Source organism: Melospiza georgiana, chromosome 5, assembly GCF_028018845.1.
Source record: "Melospiza georgiana isolate bMelGeo1 chromosome 5, bMelGeo1.pri, whole genome shotgun sequence".
NCBI lineage: Eukaryota > Metazoa > Chordata > Aves > Passeriformes > Passerellidae > Melospiza > Melospiza georgiana.
In genome coordinates this window covers 13988767-14009089 of record NC_080434.1, presented here as the reverse complement: position 1 = coordinate 14009089, position 20323 = coordinate 13988767, and the positions used below count along the sequence as shown (strand labels likewise).

Here is a 20323-nt window from a genome sequence, read left to right as displayed (position 1 = left end):
TCAGTGGCAGGGACTGTTTGCAGCAGAAAAAAATCCAGTGATCACTTAGTGGTAACTTAGCATTCTTTGGTGTCATGCTCCACGCTACATCTCTACTGACAGAGGGAGAGCTGTCATACTGTTGTGTTTTTTATTCAGGAGCTCATTAAAGGGGATCCATATGTACAGTTTCAGTTAAGCGGAGGACCTCAAATTGGTTTTGAAAGGATAAATACAAATTGGTTTTAACAGTTCCTATTTCATCTAATGCCAGTTAATGCCTAACAGGTGTGATAGCACGGCATCCCCTCTACTATCCATACTTAAAGAAAACTTTAACTGCTCAAGCCCTGCAGAATTACTTTCAACACCTTTTAGAGCATGAGAAACCAGAAGAAGAACTAGTAACAAGGTGAGTAGCTCGCTGTGCATCCCACAGTAATATGGTAGATACATGATGGTATCAGAGGTTATCTTAAAATATGTTAATATAAATATTGTGAGTTTATATGTATTCTCTTTGGGTTTTTTAATGTATCTTCCTTTGCCTTTTTAAATAACAACATGAGCATAGTCACTGAGAGCATGAAGTTGGGCCTCTCTCGAAGCTGGACAAAGGCCGTGAATCCGTTTAGTGAAGGCATTTAAATTCTCAGAATTAGCATAGTAGTGTTGGGGCTGTTCCTTTGTTTTGTGCCAGTACAGAATGTTTTTACCAACTAGAAACAGCTTCCAATGCCCTTTGAGAAATTTATCTTTCCACTGGTTTTGCATCATTTGGGAACTGCAGGAGCCTTAAAAACTGAAGCTTCCCAAGCCTCTGAGCCAGTGCTGAACTAAGAGTTAGAAATCTGTAAAACACTACCTGAAAGACATTCACACAGCCACTGTGGTCTGGAGCCCAAATTTACCTGATGATCCATCAGAAATGGGCCTCATACTGTCCCTGTTTCTGCAAAGCATTTTAATATATTCCTTGTAGTACTTCACTCTCACCCACTTTTGTGCCATCTATACCATGCCAGAATTTAAAGAAAAAACATAGCTAATTTCTCTTAAAATCTGAAAGAGAATACATCCTAAACAGGACACTTATGTGATGGTCACCTACTAAAGAATATTCTCTGCCAGCAGATAACATTCTTATTTTTGTGTTATGACTGATGCTCAGGGCCCTTCCTGGGGACTGAATGAAACATAGACTGCTCTTGCTGTAGCGTGAGGTAATGAAGCTCGCTCTTCTAAGGATGTCCAGTAGAATAATCAACAGATTTTAAACCTTTTTATCTCTTTGAAAACAAGTAAAAGCTGAATACTGCCACTAAATATTCGGTCTTCTAAAACATGTTTTGATACAAAGTCAGTTCTGTTGCATATAAGGAGATTTTGCTAAAATCCTTTATGTATTTCCATGGGTAGTGGATAAACTGTTGCCTGTCTTTTTGTTTGTTTAGAAAGCTTGAGTCAGAAAGGTACAGCTCAAAGCTCAGAGAGAGCTTGGAGTTATTTTAACCTCTGATCTTTGAATTGTAAGTGCTGGTTTTGTCTTCATAAGCAGCTCAGTGCAGATCTCACCCACTGTTTCATAAGTGCTAACAAATCTATGTATCTAATAAATTGTGATACTAAGAATTGTAATTTAATTTCCTCGGAAACAGAGCAGAGACAAGAAGAAATAAACAATGTTGTTCCTCCTAATGATAGTAGAAGTGGATTCATTGTCATTCCTTAATGCTGTTTATGTTCATAAATAGAAGTAGAAATTTTCTCTCTTTGGATGTAGCCAAATTAGTTTGATTAATTAGATTATCTGTTTGTGGTTTTGGCTTCTTTTAATGATGTGATAATGGAGCTCTGTGAGTAAATTGGAAAGCTGCTGGGGAAAAAGAATAAAACCTTTTGTGGAAATATTTAGGATTATAAGGATTATGCTCATGTGCTTCAGATTTCTTTTTTAATTACTTGTTTATTTTTTAGTTTTAACTGTCATTAAAAAAGAGTTGTCTTACTGTCTGATTTTCCTTCATTTCTTTTATTTAAATAGTGAGTAGTTAAAAACTATGTATTAGTTTTGCTACTATAAACATACCAACTATGGCTCTTACTCACTATAGAACAATCTATTAACCAGCTGCCTTTCATGCTTTCTCACTAGAGGTATTAAATAGGTGTACTAAACAGAGGAAAAATGGGATTATTTTGGTAGAGGACACTGAAAACACATGAATTTCCAGATCTGCAGGTAAAATAATAGAAAAAGATGGTCTTTCAATCCTCAGGTGGTTGCTTCCCACAGTAGAGTGCTGCTGTACATTCTTAACAGATCCAAGTATCTTAAGATACAGAACAAGAAACTTTCTATGCAGTGGTACTAGATCAGTAATTTAAGAAGGATAGTAAAACTATCCTGTAAGGTTTTTCTATTTTCATCTTCTGAAATGTGTTATATGTAATGTTTTGAAAACATTTCAATGCTCAGAAATACTATAAATTGACAGCTGATTTCTTCCTATGCAATGTTTTCACCAGGAGCTGAAGAACAAGAAATGTGGATGCTGATCCTTCTAGATGGCTTTTTCTTACATACATTTGTTAGGAAAAATAAGTATTTCTCTGCAGTATCTCTCATATGCAAACACTTCTTAAAGCCTATGGATTTGGTTCCTGCTTTCTGGTGATGAAAAGAATCATGTCTTTTCCTTGATTTAAATGCATTAAATAATTTTATATCATTATTATATCCGTGCTTTTTAATGGGAGATTGACCAGAAGACCTTACTTCTCTGAATACTATGGACAGCACTTTAAAGAAAGTAGTTAATCAGGCACTCCGTTGTGCCTAAGCGTAGGAATTCAGCTAGAACAGTGAATACTCCTTGTCTTACTGGTTTTTGTCACAGATACAGTATTCTTTGAAAGGTTTATTTGTTTTCTATGTTTTTAAAAGCAGCTCTTAAAACATTTAATTAAGTTGTACAATTAGATTCTTTTTCCTTTAGATCTTAGATAATTAAGCTTAAATTGTTTCATTATGCTGAGTAAATGCCTGCCAGCATTTTGGTCAATGTATTGTTGCTACTTAAGACTATTATAATTGTTATAGTGGTTTTTCTTCCTTTTATTGTGCAAGTTTATATTCTTTGTGGAAATATTTTGGATGCTCATATGCTACAGACAAGCCTTAAAATAGTGAAGATGTTGGCCATCATATATTATTTTGTAATTCTCATTTTAGCTACATTACTCCACTGTAAATAGTTTCTTAAAGTAAACAGAATGAATATGCCATGTAATAGTGTTCCAAATTAAGATTTGTTGCTTGTATTGCATATTTCCTCTGCCAAAACTACTTCAGAAAGTGAAATGAAATTCTTCCACTTACATGCATCTGCATTTATATGCTCTGAACATTCTCTCCTGATTTGTTTCTCCTGATTGATTTTCATGACACTTCTTTTGAGAGATGAGCTATTAGGAATCAAAATTCCATCAGTCTAGTTCTTGAGAAGACGTCTTCCAGTTGTGAAATTCTTTGCTGCCTGGAAATCTTTGCCAGCTTTTCAGAGTAAAATTCATAGTGTAGTGCTTTGCTTTGGTAGATCTCTGGCTTTTGTGGTATGTGGTGATTGGAAATTTTTATTTAGTTTTTCAGAAGATTTGGTGGAGTTGTGCCATATAGTTGATTATGGTATTAAATTTAGTAAATTAGGTGGGTAACTTCTTGTAGAATTGCTTTATTCTTCATATTCTTGTTGTCTAAATGATCACTGATAGATTAATCTACTTTCCTGCCTTCCCAGTGGATTTGTCTTTAAGCATGATAATGGTGCCTGTCAACTAGTTTTTGAGAAAGGGTAACAGAACACCAACACCAATTTTTTTTTCTTAATAATAACTAATAATACTAACACTAAAGAAGAGTGGGGTAATGAAAAAGTTAAAGGAACTCATTGAAACTTTTTGCCTGGGAGACAGACATGGACACTCTGACTTCTTGCTTTCTACAGCAAGAACTGAAGTGATTGCCAGGCTGCTCAGCAGAATCATCTCTTTCTATGAGAGGTTTAGGTCATATGCCCAAGATAAAAGGGCAGACAGGGCTGTGAGCACCAGCAACAGCCATGGTTTTCCCAGTGCTCAAAAGGAGCTGAAAGAGATAAACCTCAAAGTGATAAAATCAGCAGTGTAAGAGCACTGCAAGAAATTGTGCCTCTTTTAGGGGAAAGATGTAAAGAATCTGTCCCAAACAAATGAAAATCGGGTAGGTGACTAAAGCAAAGTAAGTGATGTTGGAGGAAGCGGGATTTAAATTGGGTATCATCTTTGTTAATGCCTCATGGCTTGATGATGTTCTGATTTAAATTCTTTCCTATGGAATTAAAGCAAAGCTGTCAGGTACTTGGATGAAGAAAATATTGAAGGAAAGCAAAACCAAAGAAAACCAACAATAGAAAGAAGATGGCAAAACACTGCAAGGAGAGGCAAATGGAAATATACTGTAGACCTATTTATGGAATTTGAAACAATAGGAAACCACAGAGCCATTTGCCAAACTGCTATGGAAGTTTCCAAATTGGAACTGCACCAGTCAAAAGCAAGGATGGAAAAATGCTTACAGTGGTGATGGAACAGAAACATAGGTCTGTCACACTAAAATAAAGTTTTATCTGAACAAAGTGCATGGCTCCAGGAAAGCTCTGATTTGAATTTGCCATAAAGTTATCTGTTTGTCGTAAGAGCTGATGTAGTGACTCACAGAGGTTTCTCAGTAATGAAGAGGGTGTCTTTCCAATTAGCTGGCAGCATTTGTTAGCAAAAGTGAGTTCCAGGAATTAAGTGATTGTACTTTTCAGTATCAGAACTAGGAGCTAATACAAATATTTTCTTTTGCCCCTTGTGTTATCCAAGTTCATATTGGATCTTCAACCTCTGGCTTTCAGATAGCAACTTTAACTCACAGAAAGAACTCTAGGAACAACCCTGTTAGAAATCGGCGATTTTTGAATAGAGGAGAATTATTACCTTATGGTCCAGCTTTAAAACTATTAAGGGGTAGTAATTTGGAGTAAGAGAAAGGAACAAGAAGGCAAGGCCTTGTGTTAATCTTGTTACTTTTTGGACTTTGACTCAGCAGTGGGATGTGATCAGAAGCATGAAAATTTTGCATGCTATTTTTTTTTTTTTCTATATGTGTTTCTTCCAAAATCTGCTGACAAATAATGTGCAGTTTTTATTTTACAGATACGAGTTACCAGGAATCCATGGATTAAATTTTGTTCTGAAGAATTCCCTTGGTGGTGGTGGTATAGCATCCCTAAGAAGTGACCCTCAGGCATGTATCAAAGCCATCATTTTAATGTCATCTTTAAGTCATCTTTTATGGGTGTCTTCATAACCAGCTTTTGGGCTGGAACTGTGAGGTTTGGCTTTGATTCTACTTCCTTTTAATTTCCTGTTAATAGATACTATTTATTTAATTTTGTAAGGTTTGAAAACAACATAGGAAAGTAGATTTGGAATATTTGGTGAAAAAGATGTGCACTAATAAGATAGCACATCATAAAGAGCAGTACTGATTTAAAGACCACCAGTTTTTTGATGCACCAGCAAAATTAGTTTATCATAAACTAATTGCAGAATTTAATATCAGAAACTTATTTCTCATTTTGAAAAATGCAGGTTTACTAGACAGTTCTGATTGTTTCCAAGTATATACAGGAACCATGCTGTAGGACAACTCATTTAGCCTATCCCTTCTATAGTTAAAATACTGATAAATAATGTGTATAAACATGAAAAGCAGATGGATATGAGGTCTTTTGTATTGATGATTTTATGTGAATCTGAAAGTAAGAATTTTTTTTGCAAATGTACAATCTGAGTATTAAATATTTAAAATATCTAAACCTGAAGATGAGATCCTGAGCAATGCTATGGTTTACATAGCTGTCTCATAGGCTCAGAAATGCTCATGTGTGTATAATCTCAGCATAGTCAAGAAGACTGCTCGCAAAGTGAGCTGATGCTATGTATGAATAGATAGAATTGAACCCCAAATTAATTGATTTTAGCAGTAGGTACCAAATAAATGGAAGAAACTGTTCAGTCTATTCAAATTTGGATGCTTGAAAACTCAAGAAACTTAGAATGAATTCTCACCCTGATTATAGGAAAAACACTCATATGAAACCATTAGGAAAAAAAAACAACTTTTAAAAGATAGTATGTTTAGATAGTAAAATAAAATGTTGATTTGTTTCTTTTTTCTTACAGGGTAAAGCACTTGGACAGATGCTGTTGGATTTCCAGATTAAAAATGTTCCTGATTTAAAATCACTGATAGAATAACAAGTGTTTAATATATATGCTTTTAACACTAAGTGGTATAAAAGCATGTTATGAACAAGAACTGGCTTCTTGAATGAGAATTTTTTTCTAAAGTTAAAGAGTAGAAATTTGAGTTATTTCTCACAGGTTTAGCTATATGGCACAGATTGGCAAATGTTTTGAGTAATACCAGACTAATAGCTTTGTCTGTGTCTGATAACATTTCCTGTCTAGATAATACAGTGGATGAAGAATCAATTTATTTCCTGAAAAATAGAATTAATCAAATTGCAACATAACATTTAATTACAAGGCAAGATAATCTTTATTTCAAGATGGAAATTACCTCCTGTTCCGTCCATCTCTCTTTTCCTTCTCTCATCCTTTATTTGGAAACCACTGGGACTGCTGTCCTGTCAGCTGTGTGTGTCCTGTGCAGTGAGTGAGGCTGGGCAGCCTGCTCTGCACGGCTGGGAAGGCAGCACTGTCTGGTACTGGGGAACAGTTCTCCCTGCTGGGCAATAAAGAAAAGTTATAATTGGTACTGTTATACAGTGACTGGTCATAAATGCTGACCTTTGGTGGTGATCCACCAAACTTCCAGCACTTTGTCTGGTTAATGACAGACTTTTTTATTGCATTTTCCAATATCTTTTACTAATTAATCCTTCAGTTGAAAGCACTGAGTAGTAGTAAATTGCAGATCTTAGTGTGGTAATAAATTTGAAGATGAGGAAAGGAGAGTCTGTCTGCTCACTCCTTCTTGTGGTGGTGTAATCCTGGCAGGGGTGAAGCAGGGGTGGGTGGTTTTGTTCCAGGGCTATTAAATCCTTGATTTGTGCAGCAGAGTAATGCCTGGATTAAGTTTATTTGACTGTCATTTGCATTGCCCTTCCCACAAAAAGGTGTCTTCTGCTGTGAAGAAAAACGATGTTAAATGTATGTACTCTGTCTTTATTCTGACTCCCAGTTATCACCTCTCCATCTCCCTTCCTGCACAATATGATTAGCATGTTCAAATTGGGATACTTCTGAACTTCTTCATCTCATTAAGAAAAGATTTAAAAATCTGTATCAAATTTCCTGGGACAATAGCACGGTGGAAATTCTGATGAATGTATTTTCTCTGCAGAAGCTGTAAAAATACTACTCCATGTGTTCAGGCATTTTATATTCAGAAATTAATCTTTCTGTTTATTTTGAGGAGATTGTATTAATTGCTTAGTGCTGACAAAATGAGACATTACTAATAGCAGAAAAAACTATGGAAATAAGTACTTTTTAAATTGTCACCTAACCTATCTGTTAGTTCCTAAATTTCCAGTGCTGTATATCACTGTTATTAATTTCCTAGCCTCTTGCTTGCTAATGAGGACTATGCAGCGAATTGTTCCCACGTTTTCTGTGGTTTTGTTCATTTGAATTGAAAGCATCATAAATTAATGCTTTATCTATATAAACAATTATTGCCTGAGCTAGTCATGGGTACCGTCCATGTGTAGAACATGATTGTCAGGTTGTAAAAAATGAGTCATTACTTCATTGCAGAAAAAAGGCAAAGTTAATAACTTCAAAGGGAAAATGGCATGCAGGTTTTATGATGTTTACAGTCATTGTTTGTTAGAAAACTCTCCTTAATAATTTGGAAGCATACTGAGAGAAGTAAAAAAGAAAAAGTGATAGACCTCAGTAGCAAACCTAGAAGGATAAAAAGGCTACAGTAAATTTTTGCAGTTCACTCAATATGCTGCTTAAGTGACTCTGGAAATGTGTATGCAGTAAGTTTCTGAATAAAAGTCAACATTAATAAAGTATAAATTTGTTTTACTTGTTTATGTGGTTTCTTCTTCTGGAAGAGAGTGATACTTAGTTTAGAAATTCTTTGTTTGGAGTTGTTTCACTTGCCTGTAATTTCATGCATTGTCTTGCTGGTTCCCTTCTTGGTTCAGACTTTTTCTGTTATGTCCCTAATCTTTGTTAAATATAAAAACCAAAAAAGTAAATAATACGATTTACTGGAGAGCTGGTCACTTAGAGCTCTGTAATGGAAGCTGTAATTTGCTGAAAGGAATGGTAGTGTTCAAATGGATTGGATATTGGAATACAAAGGTGTTATTTTTTATCTCTGGAGTAGCCCTTTTGGATGTTATTAAACTATCCTTCACAAACATGTTTTCTGTCCATTATTTCTTTCGGCACACCAGCTTAAACCAAAATGGCTTTGCTCTTCAGATACTTTTCTTGCAAATTATGTCCTCCAAAAACCCCTATTCAAAGATGTTACTCTCCTTCAGTATCTTAACATGTTTTGAATTCATGAACCTCTGCTTATTTCAGCAGTCCCAGATCATCTGAAAGTAAAGCTAATTGAGAGAGGTTTGGTAAAATACACATAAAGGTGAGCATGTATGCAGTCAGCATTGGTCTAACTTCAGTAAGTTAAAAAATTCATTTTGCCTGCTCGTTAAACCAAGTCTGTTCCTCATATAGGCAAGAACATACCCTTCCAACTCCCCGCCTTTCCTGCCTTTTCCCTACTGTGTTAGCTGTGAGAGCAGGATGGAAATAGTCATGTCTAGTGCATAAAATAAGGTTCTTTCTAATACAGGAGTTTCAGTGTAATGGAAACTGGCTTACACCTCTTACTGAAGTTTTTGTACTTTGGCTCATCTGCACTACTAAACAAAGGCTGCATTCTTACCTCTCACAGCTCCCTTACTGCATCTCAGCCTAACTCTCAAAGCATAGCCTTTATCATTAAATTATTCCATGACACTTAACAGTCCAAACAAATACTTCCTCAGTGGTTTTGGGTTTATATTTAATATTCCAGAGTGATTTTCCCACTTAAATTTGTGTACTAAAGTACAAAAGCTATTATACAAAAGTCACCTAAGAATATGTGCCAGTGTTTGATGCACAATGTATATTTTTAGTTTTGCCATCTCCAGTAGAGATGTTTTTCCATTAAAGTACACGTTTTCTTGTTTTCTTCCCCTTTCAGATGCAAAATTATGGTAAGTATACTTTACATTGCACTGTAGAAGTTTAACAGTAATAGAAGTGCAGCCCCTTGGGTTTGAAAACAGAACATGCTGGGTTGCAGGTTGCTTTTTAAGAATTTGAATGGTTTAATTCGGGAATTACTTTGATGTGTTGTACTAAGTGCTTTGCACGCAGTAATGCTCACAACGGTTGCAAGGTAGTGGCAAAGCTTTCATTACCTGAGTGGATTCCACAGACCCATCTGTTCTGTAATGCCTTTTGGGCTTGTTCACTGGGGTTTCTGGGCCAGTGAGTGAGTGAGTGGCTGGGGGGAGGGAGAGAGGAAGCTCTTCAGTCCCTGAGGTATGAGGAAATTACACAGCAGAAGTGTCACACCTTTCACCTTACTACTTCTTCAGTTTCATCCTGCTTTCCTTTCTGGATTTACTTGAAATGGACCCTGGTGATTTTGGGATTAAAGCTAACTGGCATGAAGAAAATAAACAAAGGTTGCCTCCATGTGAAAGATCCCATTGGGAAGTGTCTGTATCTGCCAGGGAGTTAATTGAATTCCTCTACCTACCTTTGGACAGGGAAGAGAAACCTGAGCTGTAGGACTGAAGCATCTCTACCGCCTGTTTCAGCAAAGACCATCCAGACACTCCCTAGACAGCTTTAGGGAAGGGGAGAGGGGGAGTCTTGAGACAGCAGTGCAGGGCAGGAATGGTGCTCATCCACACAGGAGGGAAACAGGAATATTTCTGTGCCAGGACTTTTTTGTGGAGTCTGACAACCTTCTGTGCCTCCAGCTCTGGGCTGCCTGCTGTGACCATCACCAAATCGGTGACACCCTTTATGAAAATGAGGTGTTTAAATTTCTTTTCCCCTCATCCATTAAAAAAAAATGCACTAGTTAAAAATGAGAAGTTCCTCCTTCTCCTCTCCCCCACTTTTATTTACTAGTAGCAAAAGCCTCAAACCTTTAAAATGATGTTTTTTAACAGCTGGATTTGAAAATACTTTGGTTTAATTATATAATTGTGTGTCTGGTGGCTAATCTGCAGGGTTCCTGTACAAGCATCATAAGCTACATCTAAAAGGTATTTTCTCTTTTGTAAGTGATGTGATTTGAAGTAGGGGACTTGAGAGGGGTAAGCCTCTTGCATAAAAATTTGGCTGAGACTCCAGAGAAAATCCCAAAGGCCTGATCACTCTGTTAGTAGTGCTGGGACTGTGGCCTGTGAACAAGAGCTTGTGGGGGGGCTCTTTCTTTGCAGATGAAGCAAGGTGAGGGTAGTCTTAGCTTCCCAGGGAGCTGCTCTCTGCTCCAAGCAGGAGGAAACAGAAGGGCACCAGCCATTGTCTTTTGTTGACAAGTAGTGAGGTAACCTCCTCCCCCGAAATATTTTCTTTACTGAGGAAATGGGAAAACTTGCTTTTGGTACATCAATAAACTTTTATGTTTACAAGATCCTGAACCTGGGTTCAGAATCTGTGAGGGTAGAAGGCTCTCACCTGCTGGGTCCTTTGTATCCCCTTTGCCTTCCAAATCATACCAGAGTTGTTTGCTAATGGAAAGAAAAGGGATAGTGAACACTCTCTTCTTTGCTGGTGTGACTAAAGGGCTTGTACAGCTCTGGGGTGGTCTAGAGGTCTCATTCGTGTTCCATAGAGTTTGAAGTGACTGAGGAGAGAAAAATAACCTACTGTTTCAACGCGGTTTGCCTGTGGAGAGCTGCCAAGCTGTTACACACCATCGCTCCTCTTCCCGCTTCCCCGTTTCGTATTTGGCATCCTGAGGTTGCAGTGTTTGCCCGAGTTTAAAGGAAGGTGCTCCACCAAACTTCTCCAGCATTCTTACACACATATTCTCTTTCCCCCTCCCTCCACCCGCTCCGCGTTTCTCAGAGGCGAAAGCTCCCCCCTGCAGCCGGAGCGGCAGCGGCACGAACAAAGATCCATGGCAGCGGGCCGGGCCGCGGCGGCGGGGACTCGGTGAAAGGCTGCAGCCACGGCCGCCTCCCCTGCCGCTCTCCGCGCCCTGTCATCTTCCAGGTAAAATGAATGTCTGTCCCATCCATCATCCCGCCATCCCCGAGGGGGCGGGAACCTGCTTGGTTACTGAAACTTCCGAGCCCCGATCTGGCGGCATTGTTGACCTGACAGGGCTGCTCTTTTGTGCGCTCCGTTGCCAGGATTTACCCATTTGCATAATGGATTAGCATGAAACTGAACGCACGGGAATGCCGCTCCGCCGTTTCCCACTCTTTCTTAGCTGGCGGACCTTTGGGGCGAGTTCATTTATAAATGTGACTTGCCGCTATCCTCGGAGACCCGTTTCCTTTCAGGAAAGGCAGACGCTCCCTCCCCCGTCCCGCCGCCGTGCGAGCACCGCGGCCGCCCGTCCGGCCCCGCCGATCCGATCCGGTCGCCGCTTGTCCCCCGCGACGGCCGGGGCAGGCACCCGGAGCCCCTCAGCCGGCGGGGGAAGGTGCACGGAGCGGCTGTGGTCCCGGGAGCCCCTCGCTGCTCTCCCCGGGGCGGGTGAAGGGCTTTACCCGCACTTTTCCGTGCACTTCTACCTGGGCAGCGCGGGCCGTAGACGGGGCGGAGCTGCGGGTGGCTCCAGGCTGCGGGCACCGCGCCATCCCCAGTCCCCGAGGGACGCCGGGCCGGCTGAGGGTGCCCGCCGCGCCCGCCAGTGAAGCCCGCCGGTCCTCGGGGCGGGCGCTCCCCACACGCCCCTCTCCCGGTGGGCCGGCCCGGGTGCCCGCCCCGCCCCGCCCCGCCGGTAGCCTAGAAAAGCGGTGCCGGGGGCCAGGAGCTGCTCGGAGGTACCGAGGCTTTCCCCGCCGACCATGAAGAATCCGGTGCCACAAGCGGCCTCGCTGCTGCTGGAGAAGCTGCTGCTCCTCGTCCACATCCGTCCATTGCCCGCGGGCTCCGGCCGGGAAACGCCACCGCCTGCGCCCGGCTACTACGACACCAGCTGCTTCAAGCGAGGAGACCTGCTGGAGGTGCCCCGCACCCTCTTCATCCACTTCGGCATTTACCTGGGCGAGAACCGCGTCGCCCACTTGATGCCCGACATCCTGCCCTCCATCACCGGCGACCGTCGGCAGATCCAGCAGGTGGTGACCAACAAGCGGCTTATCCTGGGCGTCATCGCCAGGACGGCCAGCGTCCGGGTGGACACGGTGGAGGACTTCGCCTACGGCGGCAGCATCCTGGTCAACCACATGGACCGGCTCTTCGAGGACCAGGTGCTGGGCAGCGAGGAGGCGGCCCGCCGGGCGGAGAAGCTGGTGGGCGCCACGGCCTACAGCCTGCTCTGGAACAACTGCGAGCACTTCGTCACCTACTGCCGATACGGAGCCCCCGTCAGCTTCCAGACCGACAAGGTACGGCCCGGCCAGCGGCGGCGCTGCCCTTCCCCCGGCGGCCCCGCTCCCCGCAGCCGGCCCGGCCCCGGGCCCCGGGCGGGGGTGCCGGTCCCGCCCGCCGGCCCGGCCGCCGCTGGTGCCGCTCTGCCCGCAGCGGGCAGTGCCGCCGGCGCCGAGCTGCTCGGGACGGGGCGAGCCTGGCCTCAGCTGGCTTCAAGCGGCGAGAAAAGCGAAGCTGAATTAGTAGAACAATTAATACGCTTCTAAAATGCTCTGAAGCTACAGGTTCTAGCCGGAGCCACAGGCAGTACCGGGGCTGATGCTGGGGGTGATGCGGTGCCAGTCCAGCTCTTCCCCTCCCTCCGGGGAACCTGTGTGAGAGCTGAGGCTGCTCTGTCCCGAGAGAGTGGGTATCGACAGCTCTGCAGCCAAAGCTTTCCTCTTTCAATCTCATCTTTTGCCCATTTTTTTTTTTTTTTCCCAGTTCTGTGAGACCGTGAAGATGATTATTCGGGACCAGAGGAGCGTCCTCGCGTCGGTGCTTGTGGGACTAGCGTCAATAGTCTGCCTAGGTGTGGCACCCTCCACCACACTCCCCACCATCTTCATTCCCTTTTTTCTGTGGATGGCTGGCTAACAGCCTTCCTGGAGTCTTCCATCCAGCGTCTGTAAATAGGATGTATACTACTGTATTTATGAAAGCACACATTACTCACTGGCATCATGTAAAGTTTCTTAACTTTGTGCACCATTTTAAAATACAACTTTGTCTAGAACACGGTGCATAAGGCATAGCTTACTGTGTAAGCCAAATAACAGATTTCCTGAAAATCTCGGTACATTTTAACACACCTTTAAATCATGGAAAAAGTAGGGTTGCGATGCAGTTCTGCTCCTTATCATTAGCCAAAAATGATTCTAATGACATCCTTCATGTTCTTCAGTTGTTTAGCTGCATACCTGGGTGCCATAACTATTAATAAAAATGGATGATGGAGTTCCACAAAATTATGGAAATGGAGAACAAACTGCTTACCTCTTCCTTTTATAGATATAGTGTATATTCAGAAATTACTGTCTCCATTCCTAAAATACTCCTTGGTGGAAATGCAAGTAAATTGACTCTTTTCTGAGAGCAAAGAAGAAAAACCAACCCTGAGCTGGGTGCTGCGGGAGCACATTTGGCCAGACCAGTTAGTTTCCCTTTGGGGAAATGTTCAGAAATCTGTCATTTGCATTAATTGTGTAAACACTTGCTACGTTATTGAGCAACTTTTTAATTGGGTTAGTGATAAGGAAAGAGGGCAATTCCTCACCACTTTCCCTGCCAGTGATAGTGGCTAATATAAATGGCTACTGAGGGATTTAGGAGCTATAGGAAGAAATTTGCTTGCTTTATGTCAACTAGTGATGTACAGATGTTGGGACATTTCCAGCATTCCAGGGCACATGGCAGGGAGGAGGAGGAGGAGAGGCACCAATTTAGTTCCAATCTTTCCTCAGCAGTGGAACCTGCATAGGTGCTGTAAAGTATCAGGGATCATTTGGAGCAGTTTCTATGGTGGCTGTATTGTCATTTTGGATATTGCCTTAAAACATTTTCTCAGTGAAAGACAACGTGTCTTCCTATACTCATCTCTTGTAAGTATTCACTTTCAAGGCAGTAGCTGGTGCTAGAAACATTTCATCTTCAATGCTGAGGCCTTTCAGTTTATCAAGAATGTGTGAAGTTGGATTTGAAATCGAGTTCATGTAGGCAACTATTTAAATGCTAAAAACATTTGCTACTTTTTTTTTTTTTTTTTTTCTTAGCAAGGTTTTTTATGTATGCAGAGAAATTGTTCAGCTCCTGGAATGCCTTGTGTGCATACGTGTGCTTACTTGTTCACATGCTGTGCTTGCCTTCCTTCCTAGTTAAAGGCCAATATGATGGTGTCTTCACTAAAGACTCAACCCCAGACTTACTTCTTCTAATGGTGTGCAGTGTCCTGCCATCAGCTCTGTTGCTGAAATGGCCACTTGCCCATTTTTAGAGACACTCCTTTTAACTGTGCTATAAACCCCCTCCTCCTTCCCCTAGACCTTACAGATGCTTGAAGGTTGGATTTTTAGAACTGAGAGTGTACTTAGCTACTCTCTAATCATCATCTTCTGGCTGCTCCACCAGCATTCTCGACAAAGAATGTAAAGACTGGGGTGAAATTCCAGCTCTTAGGAAAGAGCAGCATGACTCCTGCTGCCATCAAATAGGGGATTTCAGCCCAGCTTTCACATGTTCAGTCGGCAGCCCAGCTCCGAGCAGCTGGATATCAATTACTGCTGGATCCTTGTAAACAACTTCTATTCTGCTTTGAAAGATTGCAATGCTCACTGTAACTGTTTCTGGTAAACTTTTGAAATTAAGGTGTTTTTTAATTAACATGAGTTACTTTTTCATTACACATGCATTAGTAATATTTACATAAACCCCAATGTGGTTTTTTTACTTGCTGTGAATAAGGCATGAGCTGTAGTCATAACTGTAATTACATAAATTTTATTCATTTAAAAATGTCTACTGACCTCTTGAAATTGAGTATAATGCTGTAGCATTACTCTAAGGTATCCCGGTAGGGCACTGAACAAGCCATTAACATGCAGTTACATGGTGTCTGATTACAGGTGGGCTTTTCTTTTACCTTTTATTTAATTGAGATTTATAAGAATTCCAGTAATTCTTACAATCCACATATACAATAAACAACAGGGTCATGACCAGTAACCGAATCACACCATGGGACTCTTGGAAGGCAGAGAAATATTCCTGCTCTAGCTTCGGTATCAAAGGACCTGTCCTCCTGCACTGCTAACACTGTGGAGAAAAAAGCATCCAGATTGACTAAACTGGGATTTTCATAGGTGTCTACAAAAGAAATGAAAGCAGTTCCTTGCAGGCTTTCAGATGTTTTAGTAGAGAATTTTCCTTCAGCATATAAAGTTTTAAAGTTATGAAATGGTCTAGAATGTCTTGCTGCATCCTTTCATCAAAGACAAGTAATAATGGCATAGGAGCAGAAATTCAGCTGCATGTTTAGGCATCTTTCCTACCAGCTGTAGCTCTAGCAAAGATCTGGAAATTTTGTTAAAGTCAGGCATGAGTCAAATCAGTCATACTGTGAGGAGAAAAACAAGACTAGCAGGCATGAATTTTCGTGTTCAGCTCAGCGGGTGGTGTTTGTGCTCTGAAATATTTTGGTAAATGTCAGTGTCAACTTTTTTTTCTGTAATTACTTGAGTAAAAATAAGCACTAGCTGGAGCATTGCATTTCAGACTTGAGCTCAACTGTGATGCCATTGAAATGAAGAAGCTAGTTATAATAAGAAAAACACAGAAAACTGTGGAGCAGTTCAGCTGTTGGGGAAATGTGTGTGCTTAGAAGTGAAATTGTTCATCGGTAACTGTAAGTGATGGTGATGGGGAGTGTAAATCCAGAGCCACAGCTCATTATAGTCGAGACTGTTTTGAAAAGCTGTGTGGTTAAACCAGAATATGTAATGAAGGAGTGTGAGGAGTGAAGGAGTATTTCTGTGCCACTGGAAAAGGCAAGTAGTGAAGACATCAGGGTTAAAGGATAGATGTTTCACTTCAGGCTTTCCAAGGAAAACAAAAATAAAATTAGTAAGGTTCAAAATGTTTTTAGAAAATCCTTGTTTAAAAGAAATGAACAAAAAAGGTAAGTTACTAAATGAAGACATTAGAACATTGTGCTTTCTGGTTTTCTGTTACATTTATTTTAGTTTGGAACATAAATGATTACTCATTCTGTGGTGAACAGTCATCTGCTGCTTGATTTCACTCTGCATTCTCCTGTGCTGAAGGAGAATGCTACATATAAATACTGTTGAGGCTTTTAATGAAAACAAAATCATAGTAATACTTGTTAAAGGCTGAGGGGGTAGGGAAGAGGGAATTAAACTTGTGTGTGACTTGACATCGTCCAGACAGGTTTTAGAATGCAAAATGCAGCAACAAGAAACATAAGAACTGTGATCTCTAGAAATTATGTGGTGCTGTATTACTTGTTGCATGTTCTCACATTAAATAAATCATCACATACCACTGGATGATACAGAACTATGTTAGACAGTCATTAGTTAGCATCTCCTTTATCCACTGAAATTGAAGTTCTCGGGTGACTCGGAGCATCTCCTCATTATGCTTTGTAATAGCTTTGGACTTGATTCACCTGAGTACTTAACTGTCATGAATGAGCTTTCCAATGAGAAGTGAAGACAGAAACGCTTAGTAGTTTTGAAGCTCTTTGCTGTAGTGCATTCCAGTTTCTTGTCAGCCTTACAAAAATCTTTCAGAGCATTGTGCTGGTAGAATAAACAATCTCCTCTCCTGCAGGAATGGAACACTACAAGTATTTGAAAGCTTTTAAAGGCATAATTTCTGGTGTCTTGTGTGATGTAGCTTCAGTTCGGAAGTCAAGAAAACATTTAGGATATGGTCCTGAGCTGAGAGACTGTGGGAGAAGGGGGGCAAGTTGGGAAACCTTTAGGAGGCTTAAGTCAGAATTACATTGATTCCAGTGCCACAGTTCTGTCCGTCACTAAACCGGGGAATTGGAGTTACTGCTTCTGTGTCTCACAGGGTAGAAAACTTTCTGTTAGACTTTCTGTAGTGTTTTTAAGTTTTCCCTTTAAATAAGAGAACTTTGTTTAGCTGTGTAGCTTTTGTTTCAGAAGTTGCCTCTTCTGTATTGTGTGTCTGTAAACTGCAAAACTGTTGGTGACTGCTCTGTGCTAGTGTGATTCGGAGCAAATGAGCTGCACAGTCCCCAACAACTATATCACAACACCTACAACTTGGTGCCTGGTCTGATCAAAGCAGTGGGAATGTGGCAGGTAGATAATGCAGGTTTATTTTACTTGCAAGGGCAGGGCATATTAAGTGTGGTGAATGCAGAAGCGCGTGCCTGAAGACTCAGATGTAGGGCACATTGTTGTGTCTGCCTTCCTGTGCCCAGCTGGAGTTTAGAAGGTTTGCACGGGGGTTGCATGATAGAACAGAGATTAAAAGGATTAACTTACCTTCCCTTAAAATGGGGTGGCTACCCTTCACTTTTTTAAAATTTTGGTCTCATCGTTACAACAGTGATTACTGATTTTTTTTTCTTTTTTTAACAACTCAGGCAACACCTGTGACTGAGTTAGAAGGGCAAAATGGTTCTTTGTCCACTCTGTGTTGGAACAGGCTCCTCTGGGATCCCCAAAGCAGGGTGTCACTTCTCTGTTGGCCCCCATGATGTTCAGAATGGGAAACAGATCTCTAGATGCAGTCAGAAACTGCTAAGCCTGGGACATTTCTGGAAGTCATTCATAACATTTTCAGGTAAAAAATAAGGGAGAGACTATTATGTTAGATCAGAGGTCTGCTTCTTTACTGCACTGTTGCTTTCATTGTAACAAATCCTCTTAATTAAAGCAGATAACCTGCTGTACCTCCCAAACTATTGGCTACAGTGCCTCTTTTTTAACTCTTTCCTATTTCTATAACCATGAAAATAATCATCTCTGATTTCTGGCTGCTTCCAGGACTTGGTTGATATTTGCATAAAGTTGTAGGTTTTTTTGCATTGGACATACCTAATAAATAAAATGCATGGTTCCTCCCCACAAGGCATTTTCTGTGCTTGTGAAACCAGAGCTCTGTGAGGCTAAGAAGGCATACTATAGTATGGAATTAAGAATACATTCAAATGAAAGGTAATGCTCTGCTTAACTTGCCAAGCCACCTTCTGCTTGTGCATAGGCTGAGATTTGCACCCATGTTCCTTGTAGTTTTGCAGAAAGTACCTGCACAATGCCATTTAGTACTGCACATGAACAGAGGGAGGGGTGGGTCTGCTACTACTACATGGAAGGAAAAAAATTAATAATTAGTTCTAATAAAAAATGAAGAAATGTGGGTGTGAAGATAATGACGAGTTTCCCAGACTCCTGCTGGAAATATTAGGGTTAGATATTAAACAGAGTAACTTGCTATTTATATTTGCAGACTGGATTGTAGGTAGCTCCAAGTAAATATTAAGGAGAAGGGAGGCACCTGGTTTCAACCGCTTCATTTAGTGTCTAAATGACATGATAATGCACTGTGTACGTAGCCGGGAGCCAAGGATGACTTGGTTGCCTCCAGAACCAGAAACAGCATGGCTGTGAAAAAAGGAACAGTGCACTTAGCCCTAGGGGGAGGGAACTGTTCAGTACAGCACCATCTATCCCAGCTCTGTCTCTTTTGGAGCCTGAGCAGATACCATTTCGTGACCCTGTCCTGCATTGCAGTCATACCTGCTCACCTGAAGCAGGAGATCTGAATCATGCAGATACACTTCAGACAGTTTCAATTCCATCCCAAGCCTCATTTTATTCCTGGGTGAGTTACACAGATTGCAGCTCTGACGGTATCTCAGGAGTCCTTTTCAAAGTATTTCAAATTTTGGAAGAGGAGCCTGAAGGTCTCACACAGGGCTGCAGATCATTTCAGACTGTCAAGTGTGGAAGGTTGCAATGGCCTGAAGTATACATGAAGATGTAGCCTGTGATATCCACAGTCATGTTACTACAACCCATTACTCATCTTTTCATCAACCTTGGGATGTAAACAAACCTCAGCTCCTCTGGAAGTCCAAATGTGTAATAAACTAGGACATGACCTTTACAAATAGGTAAAAATAACATTTCTTCATCCAGTACCTCAGTCATTTATCAGGGATGACTGCATGGTAAAGACAGCTGTTTGTATTCTTTTAGTTACTACTCCCAGTTTCTGGCAGCAAGGACGTTTGGTTGCACTGTATGCAAGAAAGAGCCACTCCAGTGTACAAGAAACTATTTTAGAATGACAACTTCATCATGTATTGACAGACAGGGTGTAGACACAGTATAATGTCTTTTCAAAAGCTTGCCTGGAGAAAGCAGTAATTCTGCTTGGCTGATAAACTGAAATTCCAGCAAGGAACAGAGCATTTCTATTTCTGATGTCTTTGAGCAATTCCAGTAACTAAGACTATTAAAGCATTGAGAACTGTACAGGCAGTAGAGCTGGTGCATAGTCATGAAATGTATTTCAAAATTATAATGAGGTTTTTATGACTTGCAAAGAGATTTTTACTAGCAAGCTGAAAATATCCACCCAAACCAGTTATAGAAGTTACTTTCCCTCAGTAATTTTCTAGTTTGCATTTTTCATTCTGTGGAATGTTTGCATTGAAAGTTCTCTAACAGACAGTACTTAATGCTGCAATTAAATACAAATCTGTGCTTGCAACAGTCTGTTCTTATGGGAAAGACAGTGGAGTTGTGACATTAATTGTGAGCTCAGTATATAACTGAGCAGGAGGGGAACATGGGATGTGAACAAGATATCTATTTTTACAAAAAATATTTGACCCTAATTAAAAAAACCATGAGAGAAATTCCTTTAAAAACCTTGCATAATTAGGACTGCACAGTTAAAAGTTATAGCATTACATTTATAATTAAGTAGCACTACAGGCTTGCTACAACAGCATCACTGGGTTATGTTTCCTCCAGCTAAAACCAATAGGAGCTTTGTTACTGTCTTCATGGAGAGCAAAATTAAATATGAAATATTGCCACCAATT

General features: G+C 40.9%; 2 protein-coding genes across 2 annotated transcripts in view; both read left to right on the top strand.

Moving 5' to 3' along the window:
- The window catches only part of LOC131083494 (uncharacterized), a 57693-nt gene extending 49252 nt beyond the window's left edge, over nucleotides 1-8441 (top strand). Inside the window, exons 18-20 of the mRNA XM_058024271.1 lie at nucleotides 268-391; nucleotides 5221-5311; nucleotides 6253-8441. Of these exons, the coding sequence (XP_057880254.1) occupies nucleotides 268-391; nucleotides 5221-5311; nucleotides 6253-6327 (290 nt within the window). The 3' untranslated portion in view covers nucleotides 6328-8441. The remainder of the gene's footprint in view (nucleotides 1-267; nucleotides 392-5220; nucleotides 5312-6252) is intronic.
- A 3697-nt stretch (nucleotides 8442-12138) lies between these two features.
- Nucleotides 12139-20323, top strand: part of LOC131083596 (probable RNA-binding protein 46) — a 28086-nt gene continuing 19901 nt past the window's right edge. The window contains exons 1-2 of the mRNA XM_058024425.1: nucleotides 12139-12692; nucleotides 13159-13246. Coding sequence (XP_057880408.1) covers nucleotides 12150-12692; nucleotides 13159-13246 — 631 coding nt within the window. The 5' untranslated portion in view covers nucleotides 12139-12149. The remainder of the gene's footprint in view (nucleotides 12693-13158; nucleotides 13247-20323) is intronic.